The sequence below is a fragment of the Phytophthora infestans genome, genomic scaffold (assembly GCF_000142945.1).
Source record: "Phytophthora infestans T30-4 supercont1.8 genomic scaffold, whole genome shotgun sequence".
In the NCBI taxonomy this organism is placed as follows: domain Eukaryota; phylum Oomycota; class Peronosporomycetes; order Peronosporales; family Peronosporaceae; genus Phytophthora; species Phytophthora infestans.
Genome location: NW_003303751.1, coordinates 2,206,415 through 2,220,479, shown reverse-complemented (window position 1 = coordinate 2,220,479; position 14,065 = coordinate 2,206,415). Strand labels below are relative to the sequence as shown.

Genomic DNA, 14,065 nt, shown 5'->3' with positions numbered 1-14,065 from the left:
TTGGTGTCGCCTTCGGTTTTTCGAAATTATTGCAGCACTATTGCTTTGCTGTGGCGTCCGAACGACTCATCGCGCGTGTACGTCTCGCTGCCTGCAGCGTCATGTTGCGTCAAGATATTGGCTGGTTTGACATGCCGGAAAATGCTTCAGGAGTATTTCTCGCTCGTCTGTCCAGCGATTCTACCACGCTGCTGGCACTGACTTCGGAGACACTGAATCGACTAATGGTGACCGTGTCGACTCTGGTGATTGTGTTTGCAGTCTGCTTTTACTTCAGTTGGGTGTTGACTCTCATCCTCTTAGCGGTGGCCTCTCTGGGCATGGAGCAAGAGCTGAGCTCCAAGTACAAAGAGCTATTGGAGGTGTCCAAGCGCACCGACACAAGAGGTGGACTTGTGTCGGGGGCGGCGCTCGGCTTTTCGCTTGGGATGGTGCTACTCATTGCAGCACTTCTCTTCTACGTAAGTTCGCGGTGGATCTCACACGGCACCATCACGTTCGAAGACATGTTCGTGATGCTCATGGTCCTCTCACTCAGCTCCTTCTCCATCGGCTCTGCAGCACAAGGAGCTACCGATCCTAAGAGAGCGCAACAGGCAGCAGAGAACATTTTCGAGATCATTGATCGCGTCCCAGTAATCGACGCTCTGTCGACCGACGGCAAAACGTTTTCGTCGGTCAAAGAGAGTCTGGAATTCCGTGACGTGCAGTTTGCTTACCCGTCGAGAGAGGAGGCTCAGATCTACCGCGGGTACGACTTTAAGATTACCCCTGGACAAACGGTAGCTCTTTTCGGGGCTAGTGGCTGTGGCAAGAGCACAGCAATTGCATTGGTGGAGCGAGTTTACGACCCTCACACTGGATTTGTGGCGTGAATTTCCGCCAACTGAGTCTTCCGTGGCTTCGTGATCGTGTGTCGGGTTTATGGTTTGTCGGGTCCGTGGCTACTTCGAGAAATGGACGAAGAGCCCGCTTCTCCGACGCGGTGAGGCGGGCTCCATTTCCTTTGAGTACACGGACACAGCCCGACTCAAAGTCTGGGCTATGAACGATATTTGCTCGAGGTCCTGCGTGTATCATAATTAGTTAGTGAATATTAAAAAAACAATAGTAACATTGGATAACGTACCGATAAAAGCAGCGAACGCGGGATGGGCTTCGATAAGCCCGTCGAACCAGACTCGCACGTCCAGTAGGCTCACACTCTCCGCTTGTAAGGCCTTGGAAAAAGAAACCGACTCGAAGTCCTTGAGATCTGCGTAGAGCGTCTTAAGACGACGGTTGCATGCCGCAGACGGAAGCAGGTCCTGAAGTTCTTCGTCGTCTTGGTCTAGGAACTCCAGTAGAGCGAAATAGCGATGTACCATCGCGAAGGTGGACCCCCAGCGAGTGTCCTGTCGAATGACTGGGCGAAGTGGAGTCTTAAATCTAGTAATAAAAACACCAATTAAAAATATCATATTAGTGGCATAATAGTAACACAACAAGGTATTAGTATTAATATCAATAGTAAAGTAAAAATTACTTACCGAAGTTTCGCCGACTGCTTAATCGTCCTCAGCTTGGTCATCAGGGCTTGCACTGCAGCCAAATCGTCGTCGTGTTGGGCCATGTGCTGACGAACGGCTCGATTTAGTCGGTGACTAGAGCATCCAACCAAAGGCACTTGCATGATGGTTGCCAACCGCCTGTTCGCTGCGCACATGCTGCATGAGATTGGTGTAGTCATTTCGGCTCGTCTGCTTGCGTACCTTACCGCAGCGGCAGCGAAAGTACTCCGGCACAAGCTCATCGTACTGGTCACGGCACGGTGAGTAGAAGTACGCCACAATCTGGGCGTTGGAGAAAGTTGACCGGGGACGAGGCGTAGCTAGCATGAGGTGTAGAGCTTGTAGGAGAAGTAGAAAATTGGAAAGTGAGGAGGCAGTGTGTCGGATAGATGTTTGAATATATGATTGGTTCGGAGAGGCTAACCGAAGGTAAGCTTTTCCGCATACTAACCTAAGTAAGAAGTGTACCTTCTCATAAATTATGCATGAAAATAGCACCTTGGTGGCATAAATTATGATCTACTACTTTTCACGACTCATAAATAATGTGATATTATTTATGACCATTACTGTAAGTGCCATTTATTTTTCGGCGGCCCTGTTGACTGGATGGATGGCTATAGGACAGGCAGCTCCCAGCGTAGAAGCCCTCGTCGGGGCAAGAGCTGCAGCCTACGACATCTTCCGGACGATTCCCCGAACGTCTCTAATCGACCCACTATCACGAGCTGCAGCCTACGACATCTTCCGGACGATTCCCCGAACGTCTCTTATCGACCCACTCAGTGAGGACGGCAAGACTCTGGACAAAGTGGCGGGCAAGATTGCGATCAAAAACGTATCGCTCGCATACCCTTCTCGCCTAGACGCCCAAGTGTACAGCTGACAATCAAAGCTGGAGAAAGGGTGGCACTTGTCGGGCCGAGTGGAAGTGGGAAAAGCATCATGGTTTCGCTACTAGCTGGGTCGTGTCCATCAACGGTGTAAATGTGCGTGAATTGAATGTCAAGTGGCTTCGCCAGCAGGTTGGGCTTGTCAACCAGGAGCCGACTCTGTTTCCTACCACCATTATGGATAATATTCTTCACGGAGCTCCGTCCGCGTCGGACGAACAGGTCAAACATGCGGCTGAACGCGGGTGTATTCCCTGCGTGGGGCCTTATGATGGCAAAGATCACTGTGCTTTTCTTTGACTTCACAAAGACGGAGCATGGCGTGCGGTATTGGTCGTTGGTCTTGGTGTCGCCTTCGGTTTTTCGAAATTATTGCAGCACTATTGCTTTGCTGTGGCGTCCGAACGACTCATCGCGCGTGTACGTCTCGCTGCCTGCAGCGTCATGTTGCGTCAAGATATTGGCTGGTTTGACATGCCGGAAAATGCTTCAGGAGTATTTCTCGCTCGTCTGTCCAGCGATTCTACCACGCTGCTGGCACTGACTTCGGAGACACTGAATCGACTAATGGTGACCGTGTCGACTCTGGTGATTGTGTTTGCAGTCTGCTTTTACTTCAGTTGGGTGTTGACTCTCATCCTCTTAGCGGTGGCCTCTCTGGGCATGGAGCAAGAGCTGAGCTCCAAGTACAAAGAGCTATTGGAGGTGTCCAAGCGCACCGACACAAGAGGTGGACTTGTGTCGGGGGCGGCGCTCGGCTTTTCGCTTGGGATGGTGCTACTCATTGCAGCACTTCTCTTCTACGTAAGTTCGCGGTGGATCTCACACGGCACCATCACGTTCGAAGACATGTTCGTGATGCTCATGGTCCTCTCACTCAGCTCCTTCTCCATCGGCTCTGCAGCACAAGGAGCTACCGATCCTAAGAGAGCGCAACAGGCAGCAGAGAACATTTTCGAGATCATTGATCGCGTCCCAGTAATCGACGCTCTGTCGACCGACGGCAAAACGTTTTCGTCGGTCAAAGAGAGTCTGGAATTCCGTGACGTGCAGTTTGCTTACCCGTCGAGAGAGGAGGCTCAGATCTACCGCGGGTACGACTTTAAGATTACCCCTGGACAAACGGTAGCTCTTTTCGGGGCTAGTGGCTGTGGCAAGAGCACAGCAATTGCATTGGTGGAGCGAGTTTACGACCCTCACACTGGATTTGTGGCGTGAATTTCCGCCAACTGAGTCTTCCGTGGCTTCGTGATCGTGTGTCGGGTTTATGGTTTGTCGGGTCCGTGGCTACTTCGAGAAATGGACGAAGAGCCCGCTTCTCCGACGCGGTGAGGCGGGCTCCATTTCCTTTGAGTACACGGACACAGCCCGGCTCAAAGTCTGGGCTATGAACGATATTTGCTCGAGGTCCTGCGTGTATCATAATTAGTTAGTGAATATTAAAAAAACAGTGGTAACATTGGATAACGTACCGATAAAAGCAGCGAACGCGGGATGGGCTTCGATAAGCCCGTCGAACCAGACTCGCACGTCCAGTAGGCTCACACTCTCCGCTTGTAAGGCCTTGGAAAAAGAAACCGACTCGAAGTCCTTGAGATCTGCGTAGAGCGTCTTAAGACGACGGTTGCATGCCGCAGACGGAAGCAGGTCCTGAAGTTCTTCGTCGTCTTGGTCTAGGAACTCCAGTAGAGCGAAATAGCGATGTACCATCGCGAAGGTGGACCCCCAGCGAGTGTCCTGTCGAATGACTGGGCGAAGTGGAGTCTTAAATCTAGTAATAAAAACACCAATTAAAAATATCATATTAGTGGCATAATAGTAACACAACAAGGTATTAGTATTAATATCAATAGTAAAGTAAAAATTACTTACCGAAGTTTCGCCGACTGCTTAATCGTCCTCAGCTTGGTCATCAGGGCTTGCACTGCAGCCAAATCGTCGTCGTGTTGGGCCATGTGCTGACGAACGGCTCGATTTAGTCGGTGACTAGAGCATCCAACCAAAGGCACTTGCATGATGGTTGCCAACCGCCTGTTCGCTGCGCACATGCTGCATGAGATTGGTGTAGTCATTTCGGCTCGTCTGCTTGCGTACCTTACCGCAGCGGCAGCGAAAGTACTCCGGCACAAGCTCATCGTACTGGTCACGGCACGGTACGCCACAATCTGGGCGTTGGAGAAAGTTGACCGGGGACGAGGCGTAGCTAGCATGAGGTGTAGAGCTTGTAGGAGAAGTAGAAAATTGGAAAGTGAGGAGGCAGTGTGTCGGATAGATGTTTGAATATATGATTGGTTCGGAGAGGCTAACCGAAGGTAAGCTTTTCCGCATACTAACCTAAGTAAGAAGTGTACCTTCTCATAAATTATGCATGAAAATAGCACCTTGGTGGCATAAATTATGATCTACTACTTTTCACGACTCATAAATAATGTGATATTATTTATGACCATTACTGTAAGTGCCATTTATTTTTCGGCGGCCCTGTTGACTGGATGGATGGCTATAGGACAGGCAGCTCCCAGCGTAGAAGCCCTCGTCGGGGCAAGAGCTGCAGCCTACGACATCTTCCGGACGATTCCCCGAACGTCTCTAATCGACCCACTATCACGAGCTGCAGCCTACGACATCTTCCGGACGATTCCCCGAACGTCTCTTATCGACCCACTCAGTGAGGACGGCAAGACTCTGGACAAAGTGGCGGGCAAGATTGCGATCAAAAACGTATCGCTCGCATACCCTTCTCGCCTAGACGCCCAAGTGTACAGCTGACAATCAAAGCTGGAGAAAGGGTGGCACTTGTCGGGCCGAGTGGAAGTGGGAAAAGCATCATGGTTTCGCTACTAGCTGGGTCGTGTCCATCAACGGTGTAAATGTGCGTGAATTGAATGTCAAGTGGCTTCGCCAGCAGGTTGGGCTTGTCAACCAGGAGCCGACTCTGTTTCCTACCACCATTATGGATAATATTCTTCACGGAGCTCCGTCCGCGTCGGACGAACAGGTCAAACATGCGGCTGAACGCGGGTGTATTCCCTGCGTGGGGCCTTATGATGGCAAAGATCACTGTGCTTTTCTTTGACTTCACAAAGACGGAGCATGGCGTGCGGTATTGGTCGTTGGTCTTGGTGTCGCCTTCGGTTTTTCGAAATTATTGCAGCACTATTGCTTTGCTGTGGCGTCCGAACGACTCATCGCGCGTGTACGTCTCGCTGCCTGCAGCGTCATGTTGCGTCAAGATATTGGCTGGTTTGACATGCCGGAAAATGCTTCAGGAGTATTTCTCGCTCGTCTGTCCAGCGATTCTACCACGCTGCTGGCACTGACTTCGGAGACACTGAATCGACTAATGGTGACCGTGTCGACTCTGGTGATTGTGTTTGCAGTCTGCTTTTACTTCAGTTGGGTGTTGACTCTCATCCTCTTAGCGGTGGCCTCTCTGGGCATGGAGCAAGAGCTGAGCTCCAAGTACAAAGAGCTATTGGAGGTGTCCAAGCGCACCGACACAAGAGGTGGACTTGTGTCGGGGGCGGCGCTCGGCTTTTCGCTTGGGATGGTGCTACTCATTGCAGCACTTCTCTTCTACGTAAGTTCGCGGTGGATCTCACACGGCACCATCACGTTCGAAGACATGTTCGTGATGCTCATGGTCCTCTCACTCAGCTCCTTCTCCATCGGCTCTGCAGCACAAGGAGCTACCGATCCTAAGAGAGCGCAACAGGCAGCAGAGAACATTTTCGAGATCATTGATCGCGTCCCAGTAATCGACGCTCTGTCGACCGACGGCAAAACGTTTTCGTCGGTCAAAGAGAGTCTGGAATTCCGTGACGTGCAGTTTGCTTACCCGTCGAGAGAGGAGGCTCAGATCTACCGCGGGTACGACTTTAAGATTACCCCTGGACAAACGGTAGCTCTTTTCGGGGCTAGTGGCTGTGGCAAGAGCACAGCAATTGCATTGGTGGAGCGAGTTCACGACCCTCACACTGGATTTGTGGCGTGAATTTCCGCCAACTGAGTCTTCCGTGGCTTCGTGATCGTATATCACTCGTGGGTCAGGAGCCTGTTCTCTTTGCCATGACAACTGCTGAAAATGTTGCGCTCGGCAAACTCGATGCAACTCGAGAAGAGAGATCATTCAAGCTGTTCAAGACGCCAGAGCACTGGACTTTATTCGCAACCTACCGGAGGTTTGAAACCAACGTTGGCGATCGTGGTGGCCACATTTCGGGCGTCCAGTAGAAGCGTATTGCGTTGGCACGTGCTATCGTTCGAGATCCAGACATCCTACTGCTCGACGAAGCGACAAGTGCTCTGGACAACGAGATCGAAAGGATCGTGCAATACTCTCTAAACAGGTTGCTCAAGCTCAAACAACGCACGACGCTCATCGTAGCATATCGGCTTTTTAACGCTTCGCAATGCTGGCAGTCATGGATCGGGGGCAATAGTCGAGATCAGTACCCACGATGAAATGGTGCAGAATACAGAAGGTAGATACAGGCAACTACAAACCAACTAAAAGCCCGACTGTAAATAATTACTTTAGAAGTCTCCTGTTTTTCTTTGGCGGATGCTACAGCCCATGTTTTCTGAAAGGGTTAGGTGGCCAAATCGTGGACTTGTGTCATGTATCGCTAAGTTTTGTCCATGATTCTAAAAATTAAATTACGAGGAGCGTGAAATTTATGCTGAATATATATGTGATATGGCGTGACATGGGCAACCATTATTCACAGTAGGGTGTGAAAATTGAAGAATGAGTGCGCTTTGGTTTTGTCAGACATTTCTCAACTACTGTATAACAAGGCCAAGCAACCTTTTATAATTAGAGAGTTTGCTGTACTCATGTCAAAGCATGAAGTCATGAAAACATAGAAACATGGAGAAATGTATGTTTTTGGACTTAGATAACTGTGTCTACTCGGCTAGCTTCTTTTTGTCGTTGCTTTCGTCGCTAACCTCCATGATGGTACGCAGGATATCCCATCGACAGCGTAACAATCCATTGGCCCAGTAATTGCTGCCTGCTCCATTCCAGAACCGGCGTCAGAAGTACAAACATATGAATATTCGCAGTTATCACCGTCTTTCTGGATGGGGCTATGTACGGCCGTGATGCTAAAAGCCTTCGAAAGCCTTTTCTTCACTATCTCATCTGCCAGCTCTGCAAGCAAGCTGTGGTTATCGCGCTTGTCCATGCTATCGCAGCAGCACACAGTCTGCGTATATTCATTCACCACGAGGCAGGACCAGTGAGCTCTGTGAATACTCAGCGGAAAGAAAATTCGTCCTGAACTGGCTGCGGAGATCAAACTGCATGTATACTCGAATCTTACCCTTTACTCGTATGATATACCAGCTTCTAGATCACGGACATAGTGGAGAAGCCGTTTGAGTAGCGGCGGAAGGATTATGCAAACAGACGACACGTTACATGCGATATTGTGAGGCTGAAGAGATGCCGCAGTATTAGTCCCGTGAAATGCAACCCACATCCAGGCACACACAAAGCTGCACATCACGACACGGATCCTGAGCGAGGAGCCACGCGCGGCATTGACACCGTGAACGGGCGATCAAGCCTATCAGACAAGTTGCGACAGACCTGACAAATGTATGCAGAGGTGAACTAATGGCTGTGAGCAAATTGCGTTTGCTCACATTTGACTTAGATTTAGTCGGTATATTAGAGTTATGTGCAACCTAATCTATTGGCTGCGGCGAGTGGTATTTGCCATGATGTCTCACTTTGGAACTTGACGCCTGCGGCTCAAGACAGAGACTTCACTGCGCCAGATCATCACTCGCCTGTCGTGGCGTTCTGCCTCGGCATTCACGTGTCTTTATTAAGTGCCTTTTAGGGGGTACACTTATCCTACTGTACTGAAGCCATCTACAATGACTACTACACGCAGCCAAGGAGCTCGTGCCACCCCAGTGACGCATGACGCGCCATTTCAGGTTGTGACCCCAGACAGAGAGCAGAACGAGTCGAAGGAGACGATGATTCACCAGAAGTCTTGCAGCAACCCGCTGAAGTTAGTCAACCGCCATCAGGTCACTCAAGTGAGTCGATCTTGCTCGCAGAAGCGTTTGGACGCCGATTGGCTGAAATGCCACATGGTGTCGAACTCCTTACTTTATTGGTAAAAGATTCTCATCATCGCTTGGTGAACCGAGTGAGAGACTAGAGCGCTCGAGATAGAGAACTTGACAGACGCCGTCCTGAAGAAACAGCCCCCCCCATCGCGCCTCTCAATGTCCGCCGGTGCCCAGCGAACCAAGTGCGCCAAGTGAACCCAGGAAATAAGGAGGAAGTGAAGCCCCAGACGACACGCACAGCCGAGCCTCGTCACACGGAACCAGTATGCTGGGCAACCACTTCGGCGCCAGTTACGACGACGAGGAGCTCGGACGCCACACTGAGAAGGTGCTTGGCAAGAAGGTGCCCTTGCCCAAGCTGTCGGACAAGAAGAACGACTTCGACAAGTGGGAGCGTGAGGTTACCTTGCGGTTTCCCACTTACAAGCTGAGTGCGATCACTTATGGTGCGGAGCGCTACAACTCTGTGATAGGACTGAGCAGTCAGACGACACGCTCATCCGAGCCTCGTCACACGGAACCAGTATGCTGGACAACCACTTCGGCGCCAGTTACGACGACGAGGAGCTCGGACGCCACACTGAGAAGGTGCTTGGCAAGAAGGTGCCCTTGCCCAAGCTGTCGGACAACAAGAAGGACTTCGACAAGTGGGAGCGTGAGGTTACCTTGCGGTTTCCCACTTACAAGCTGAGTGCGATCACTTATGGTGCGGAGCGCTACAACCCTGTGACAGGACTGAACAGCCAGACGTATCATACTTGGTACGACACGCGTCGATCGATGGCATTCACGGCCATGACGCTGTCCTTGGACATGAACTTGCGTGAGATGTTCAAGGTGGACGAGCTCAAGGACCAGATGGAAGCTCCATCATTGCTCTGGGACCGCATTATGGTACACTTCATCAAGGGCGATGGTGTGAACCCGACCTACATACTGTGAGATGTACTTAACCATGAGCTTAAGCTGGGTCAGACCATAGACTCCTACGTGACTAAGAGCAAAGAGCTGGTGCGACAGCTGCATCGAGCATACGGCCAGATGGAGGAGTGGGAGCATGCAAGCTTACTAATCTCTAACTCGCAGCGTGTGTTCCGTGAGCTGGCGGAACAACACACAGTCTGGTGTAGCAAAAATGATCGTCGCTCGCTAACTCGTGCTGAAGCCACGCGTCGACTACGCCAATCAGAGCGAGCTCGCTTACAAGTGGACAACTTGAAATCATCTGTGGCTGCGCCACGTGCAGAACAAGTGAGCTATGTAGTCCAAGGACGCAATGCCGGCAAGAAGAAACGAAGTGCAGGCAAGGCGGGCGAGCTGAAGAAGAAGAAGGATCGGACCAAGTGCGGCAACTGCGACAAAGTCGGTTGTTGGTATGCCGAGTGTACTGCCGTGACGGGTCAGCCGTTGAAACCAGAATTGGTGTAAGAAGTTGAAGTTCAAGGGCAAGCGTCCTGCGACCCCTTTCGTTGGACACGTTGGGATTGTACAGCAAGACCGTGTCGTTCAACGCGTTGGTACTTCAGCTACATCTGCTGCCTCACCTGCCTACTCGCCGACGACACCGGCCAGTCCTGATCAAGCTGGACCGAGTGTTGTATTAATGGATGTCCCTACTGCATCTCAGCAGTTGCAACTTCGAAGCGATCATTTGGAACGTCGGGTGCAAGACGACAGTGGAATACAGCTAAGTACATTTGGGGCGTACGCAGTCCGTCACCACCAAGATCAGCGAGGATCACGAGGGAATTTATCTTGCTGGGGATTGCAGTTACAGACTATCACGCGGCGATTGGAGCCAAGGACACGGAGATGACTACACGAGACGTGATGACCGTGCTTGGACACCACGTCGCGTTGATGATCGAGGAAGATCTCCATGTCGCTTTGATCGCCCAGGACGCTCCTCATCGCGGGGCCCCTACAATGACCAAAGTTAAGATTATCGTGGAGATAGGCGCCGACCGATGTCGCCACACTATCGTGACTACCAGCAGCAGCGTTGGTCACCACCACGCGAGAGAGGCAGGTCGCCGTGGCGCAATGAGCGTCGTGGGCCCTCACCACCACGCCACAGCGACCGGCGCGGATTTAACGGTGCTCGTCGAAGTGAACCGCGTATGGTGAATGCAATTCGCCGGAATGAAGGTATGCAAGCGCCTGAGAACTTTGTCGAGTGGATTCTTGACTCTGGCTCCCAGGCAAATGTATGCAATGATTTATCACTGTTCACTACTTTGACAAATCAGTCTGCCAGTAGACATGACTTTGCTAACGGAACGTCGTTATCGACAACTGTTTGTGGGACTGTATAGTTTCGCGTATGGAATCAGGTCACTGGTAAATTGGAGGCCAAACTGCTGGATGAAGTGATTTACGTTTCAAACGCGAAGATAAACATTATCAGTCTTGGATACATGCAAAATGACTGGCCGGTTCAAGTTTACTTGCTCGGACGACCAGAGAACTGCGTGGCTGTCTAAAGCTGGTTGTGCATTGCGCTTTGACATGCGTGACAACATCTACCGTCTACGTGTTGCACATGTTGCTCGAGTGATGGTGTGCGGTGCAGAGGAAGGAGAAGAGCTGTGAGAACGTTATAAAACTGCTCCATCAGCGCCTCGGTCACTTGAGCATGGACACAATGAAGGCGATGACAAACAAGTTGCATGTTGTAGTTAAAGTTAATGCGAAAGATCTGAGCTCTTACGACTGTGTTGCGTGCCATTTAAGTAAGGCTAAGAGAATGCATCATGCGCGACGACCTGCGCGGGAGCTGCAGCATCTTTCGATACTGGTGATGGACATTTACTCGATGACTGAACCTACTACTAGTGGAGCTACGATGTTTCGTTTTTGTGATCGACGAAGCGACTCGATTTAAGTGGGTGTTTGAGCTCGGGAAGAAGAGTGAAGCCACTACTTTTATTATCAAGTTGCTGAACGAGTTGCAAACTCAGTTTAAGGACTACCGTGTGCAGCGACTGCATGCTGATCAAGGTGGCGAATTTGCAAATATTGAACTGCGAAATTTCTGTGAACAACGTGGACTTATTCAGCAGCTCACGAGCGCATACGCGCCCCAAGAAAACGGCATTGCTGAGAATGAAAACGGAGTGGTGCTACCGCGCATCAGAGCAATGCTGACTTCTACGCGCCTACCCAATATGTTGTGGGGTGATGCACTGCTGCATGTGGTGCACACGTTGAGCGTACTACCAACCACAGCACTTGAATTTGTTTCGCCACATTCAAAATTGTACGGTGTGAATCCAGATATAAGTGTCCTTCGGACATGAAGATGTCTTACGTGGGTGCGCATTCCGCCGAAGTCTCGACAACGGAAGAAAAAGCTGAACCCGAGTGCAAGCCTGAGTTTATTGTTGGGTTACAGCAGCTCAACTAAAGGCTACAAGCTCATGAACCTAACTACATGTCAGCTGCTTACTGCCCAAGGTGGTAATGTTCGCTTTTACAAGCCTTTACTGCACACGGAGACTACGTGAAGCACCTGCTAGAGAATACTTACCAAGACTGTGATCACAAGCTTCTGTCAACAGTGCCTGTTGATAGGATCAAGACCACAATGGCTACCTACGCTACGACTACTGCTGAACGAGTACCGAGTGATTTGGACCTACTTGTATCGGATGCTGTTCCAGTGGGAGTTGTGTGTGCGTCTGATGGGACTTCGCCTGCAGCTGCTAGTGCCGTCAAGTCCAGAGGGAGAATTGTGACCACCGGTGGAAATGCCAGATCACACAACAGGACCAGTGGTGCTAATGACGGAAGCTCTAGTGTAAGGCAACCTGCTCCAACTATCTCACCTACAAAGAAGAGTGGCAAGGCACGCAAGCGCAGTGCGCGTAAGCGTGCCAAGCATTCGGACAAATCAACGAGCGGTTTTGCGATCCGACCTCCTCCTGTGGAGCCGTGCCTGAAGCGTCCAAGACGGACACAGAAACCAAATGTGCGTCTGCTTGATTATGTCGTTGGCCATGTACAGGCTACACATGTAGACATTGTGATTCCTACAACATACAAGCAAGCACGTGCGAGTAGGCACTAGCCACAGTGGAAGGCAGCTATGATGGCTGAATTACAATCACTTCGAGGACACAAGACGTGGAGACTCGTGCCGCGTGCTGTCGCCAAGAAAGTGAAGGTCATTACTTGCAGATGCGTATTTGCTTTGAAGCGTGATGAACGAGGGCGGGTAACCAGATTCAAAGCCCAGCTTGTGATTCATGACCTCAAGCAGCAACATGGGGTGAGCTACAGCGAAACGTTTGCACCTGTCATCAGATTTGAGACCACTCGAGCGGCCATGTACTATGCAGTGCAGTGTGGCCGGGCCGTGTGGCAGTATGATGTGAAGACTGCCTTCCTCTATGGAGATCTGACTGAAGGGATCTTCACGGAGCAACCTCCATGGTTTCAGACTAAAGGACCTGATTTCGTGTGCAGACTACGGAAGCTCCAGTGTAAGGCAACCTGCTGCAACTTTATCACCTACAAAAAAGAGTGGCAAGGCACGCAAGCGCAGTGCGCGTAAACGTGCCAAGCATTCGGACAAATCAACGAGCGGTTTTGCGAGACTGCGGCGAGTGGTGTTTGGCATGATGTCTCACTTTAGAACTTGACGCCTGCGGCTCAAGACAGAGACTTCACTGCGCCAGATCATCACTCGCCTGTCGTGGCGTTCTGCCTCGGCATTCACGTGTCTTTATTAAGTGCCTTTTAGGGGGTACACTTATCCTACTGTACTGGAGCCATCTCCAATGACTACTACACGCAGCCAAGGAGCTCGTGCCACCCCAGTGACGCACGACGCGTCATCTTAGATATAAGCCTTGGCAAATTCGAGCAGCGCAGCCACACTGTGTCGGAGAAGGGGGAGACCGTATTAAAACTGTCGTGGGCAGGTCAGTGAGCTTTAGTTGCGCTAAGAGAGCCGAAGGGGGAGCGGCGAGCTTTTCGCCACGCGCGGCAGAAAGTTGAGTGGCCACAAAGACAAATCAGTAATTAAAAAATCCGAAATATATTTTTTTTTACAACGAAAAATACACTTAGAAAAACATGGACTCGAAAAGATTTTGCGTTTTCTTTCAGATCAAAAATGTTTTTTTACGAAGCAACACATTTTTTGTCAACAGCAAAAAAAGGGAAATTAAATTGATGCCTCGCCGTACGCACCTGTCCGTGGCGCAGAAGGCGGAGCTGCGTCTATACTACCGTGCGCACCCTGGCCTCACGCATGAGAGTGGTGACGTAGGGTTCGTCACGGGGGGATTGTTCTCCATGTGTCGATCGCTTCTAAGAGTAGGAGCCATTTAAATGTAAATACACTTAAATGTCAACTTTAGGAAACTAATCAGGAAGTAACGTAAACACGTAAGTGCCGGGCAAAAGGCCGCGACAGGACTGCGGTGTCTGGCGAGGCTGCTCTTCTCTGCTGCTCTCTGATGAGCGGCAGGCATCAAAACGCAAGAGTGTGAGCAGCCTCCGGCAGGAACACCGCTGTAC

At 50.7% G+C, this 14,065-nt stretch overlaps 1 protein-coding gene across 1 annotated transcript; it reads left to right on the top strand.

The window, feature by feature from the left end:
* Nucleotides 1-5,487: 5,487 nt before the first annotated feature.
* On the top strand, nt 5,488-6,956 carry PITG_06463 (ATP-binding Cassette (ABC) Superfamily; the record flags this gene model as incomplete). Its single annotated transcript, XM_002998533.1, has 5 exons — nt 5,488-5,541; nt 5,598-6,283; nt 6,454-6,637; nt 6,680-6,826; nt 6,891-6,956. The coding sequence occupies 5 exons, from the start codon at nt 5,488-5,490 to the stop codon at nt 6,954-6,956; spliced, it is 1,137 nt and encodes a 378-aa protein (XP_002998579.1).
* Nucleotides 6,957-14,065: the final 7,109 nt, after the last annotated feature.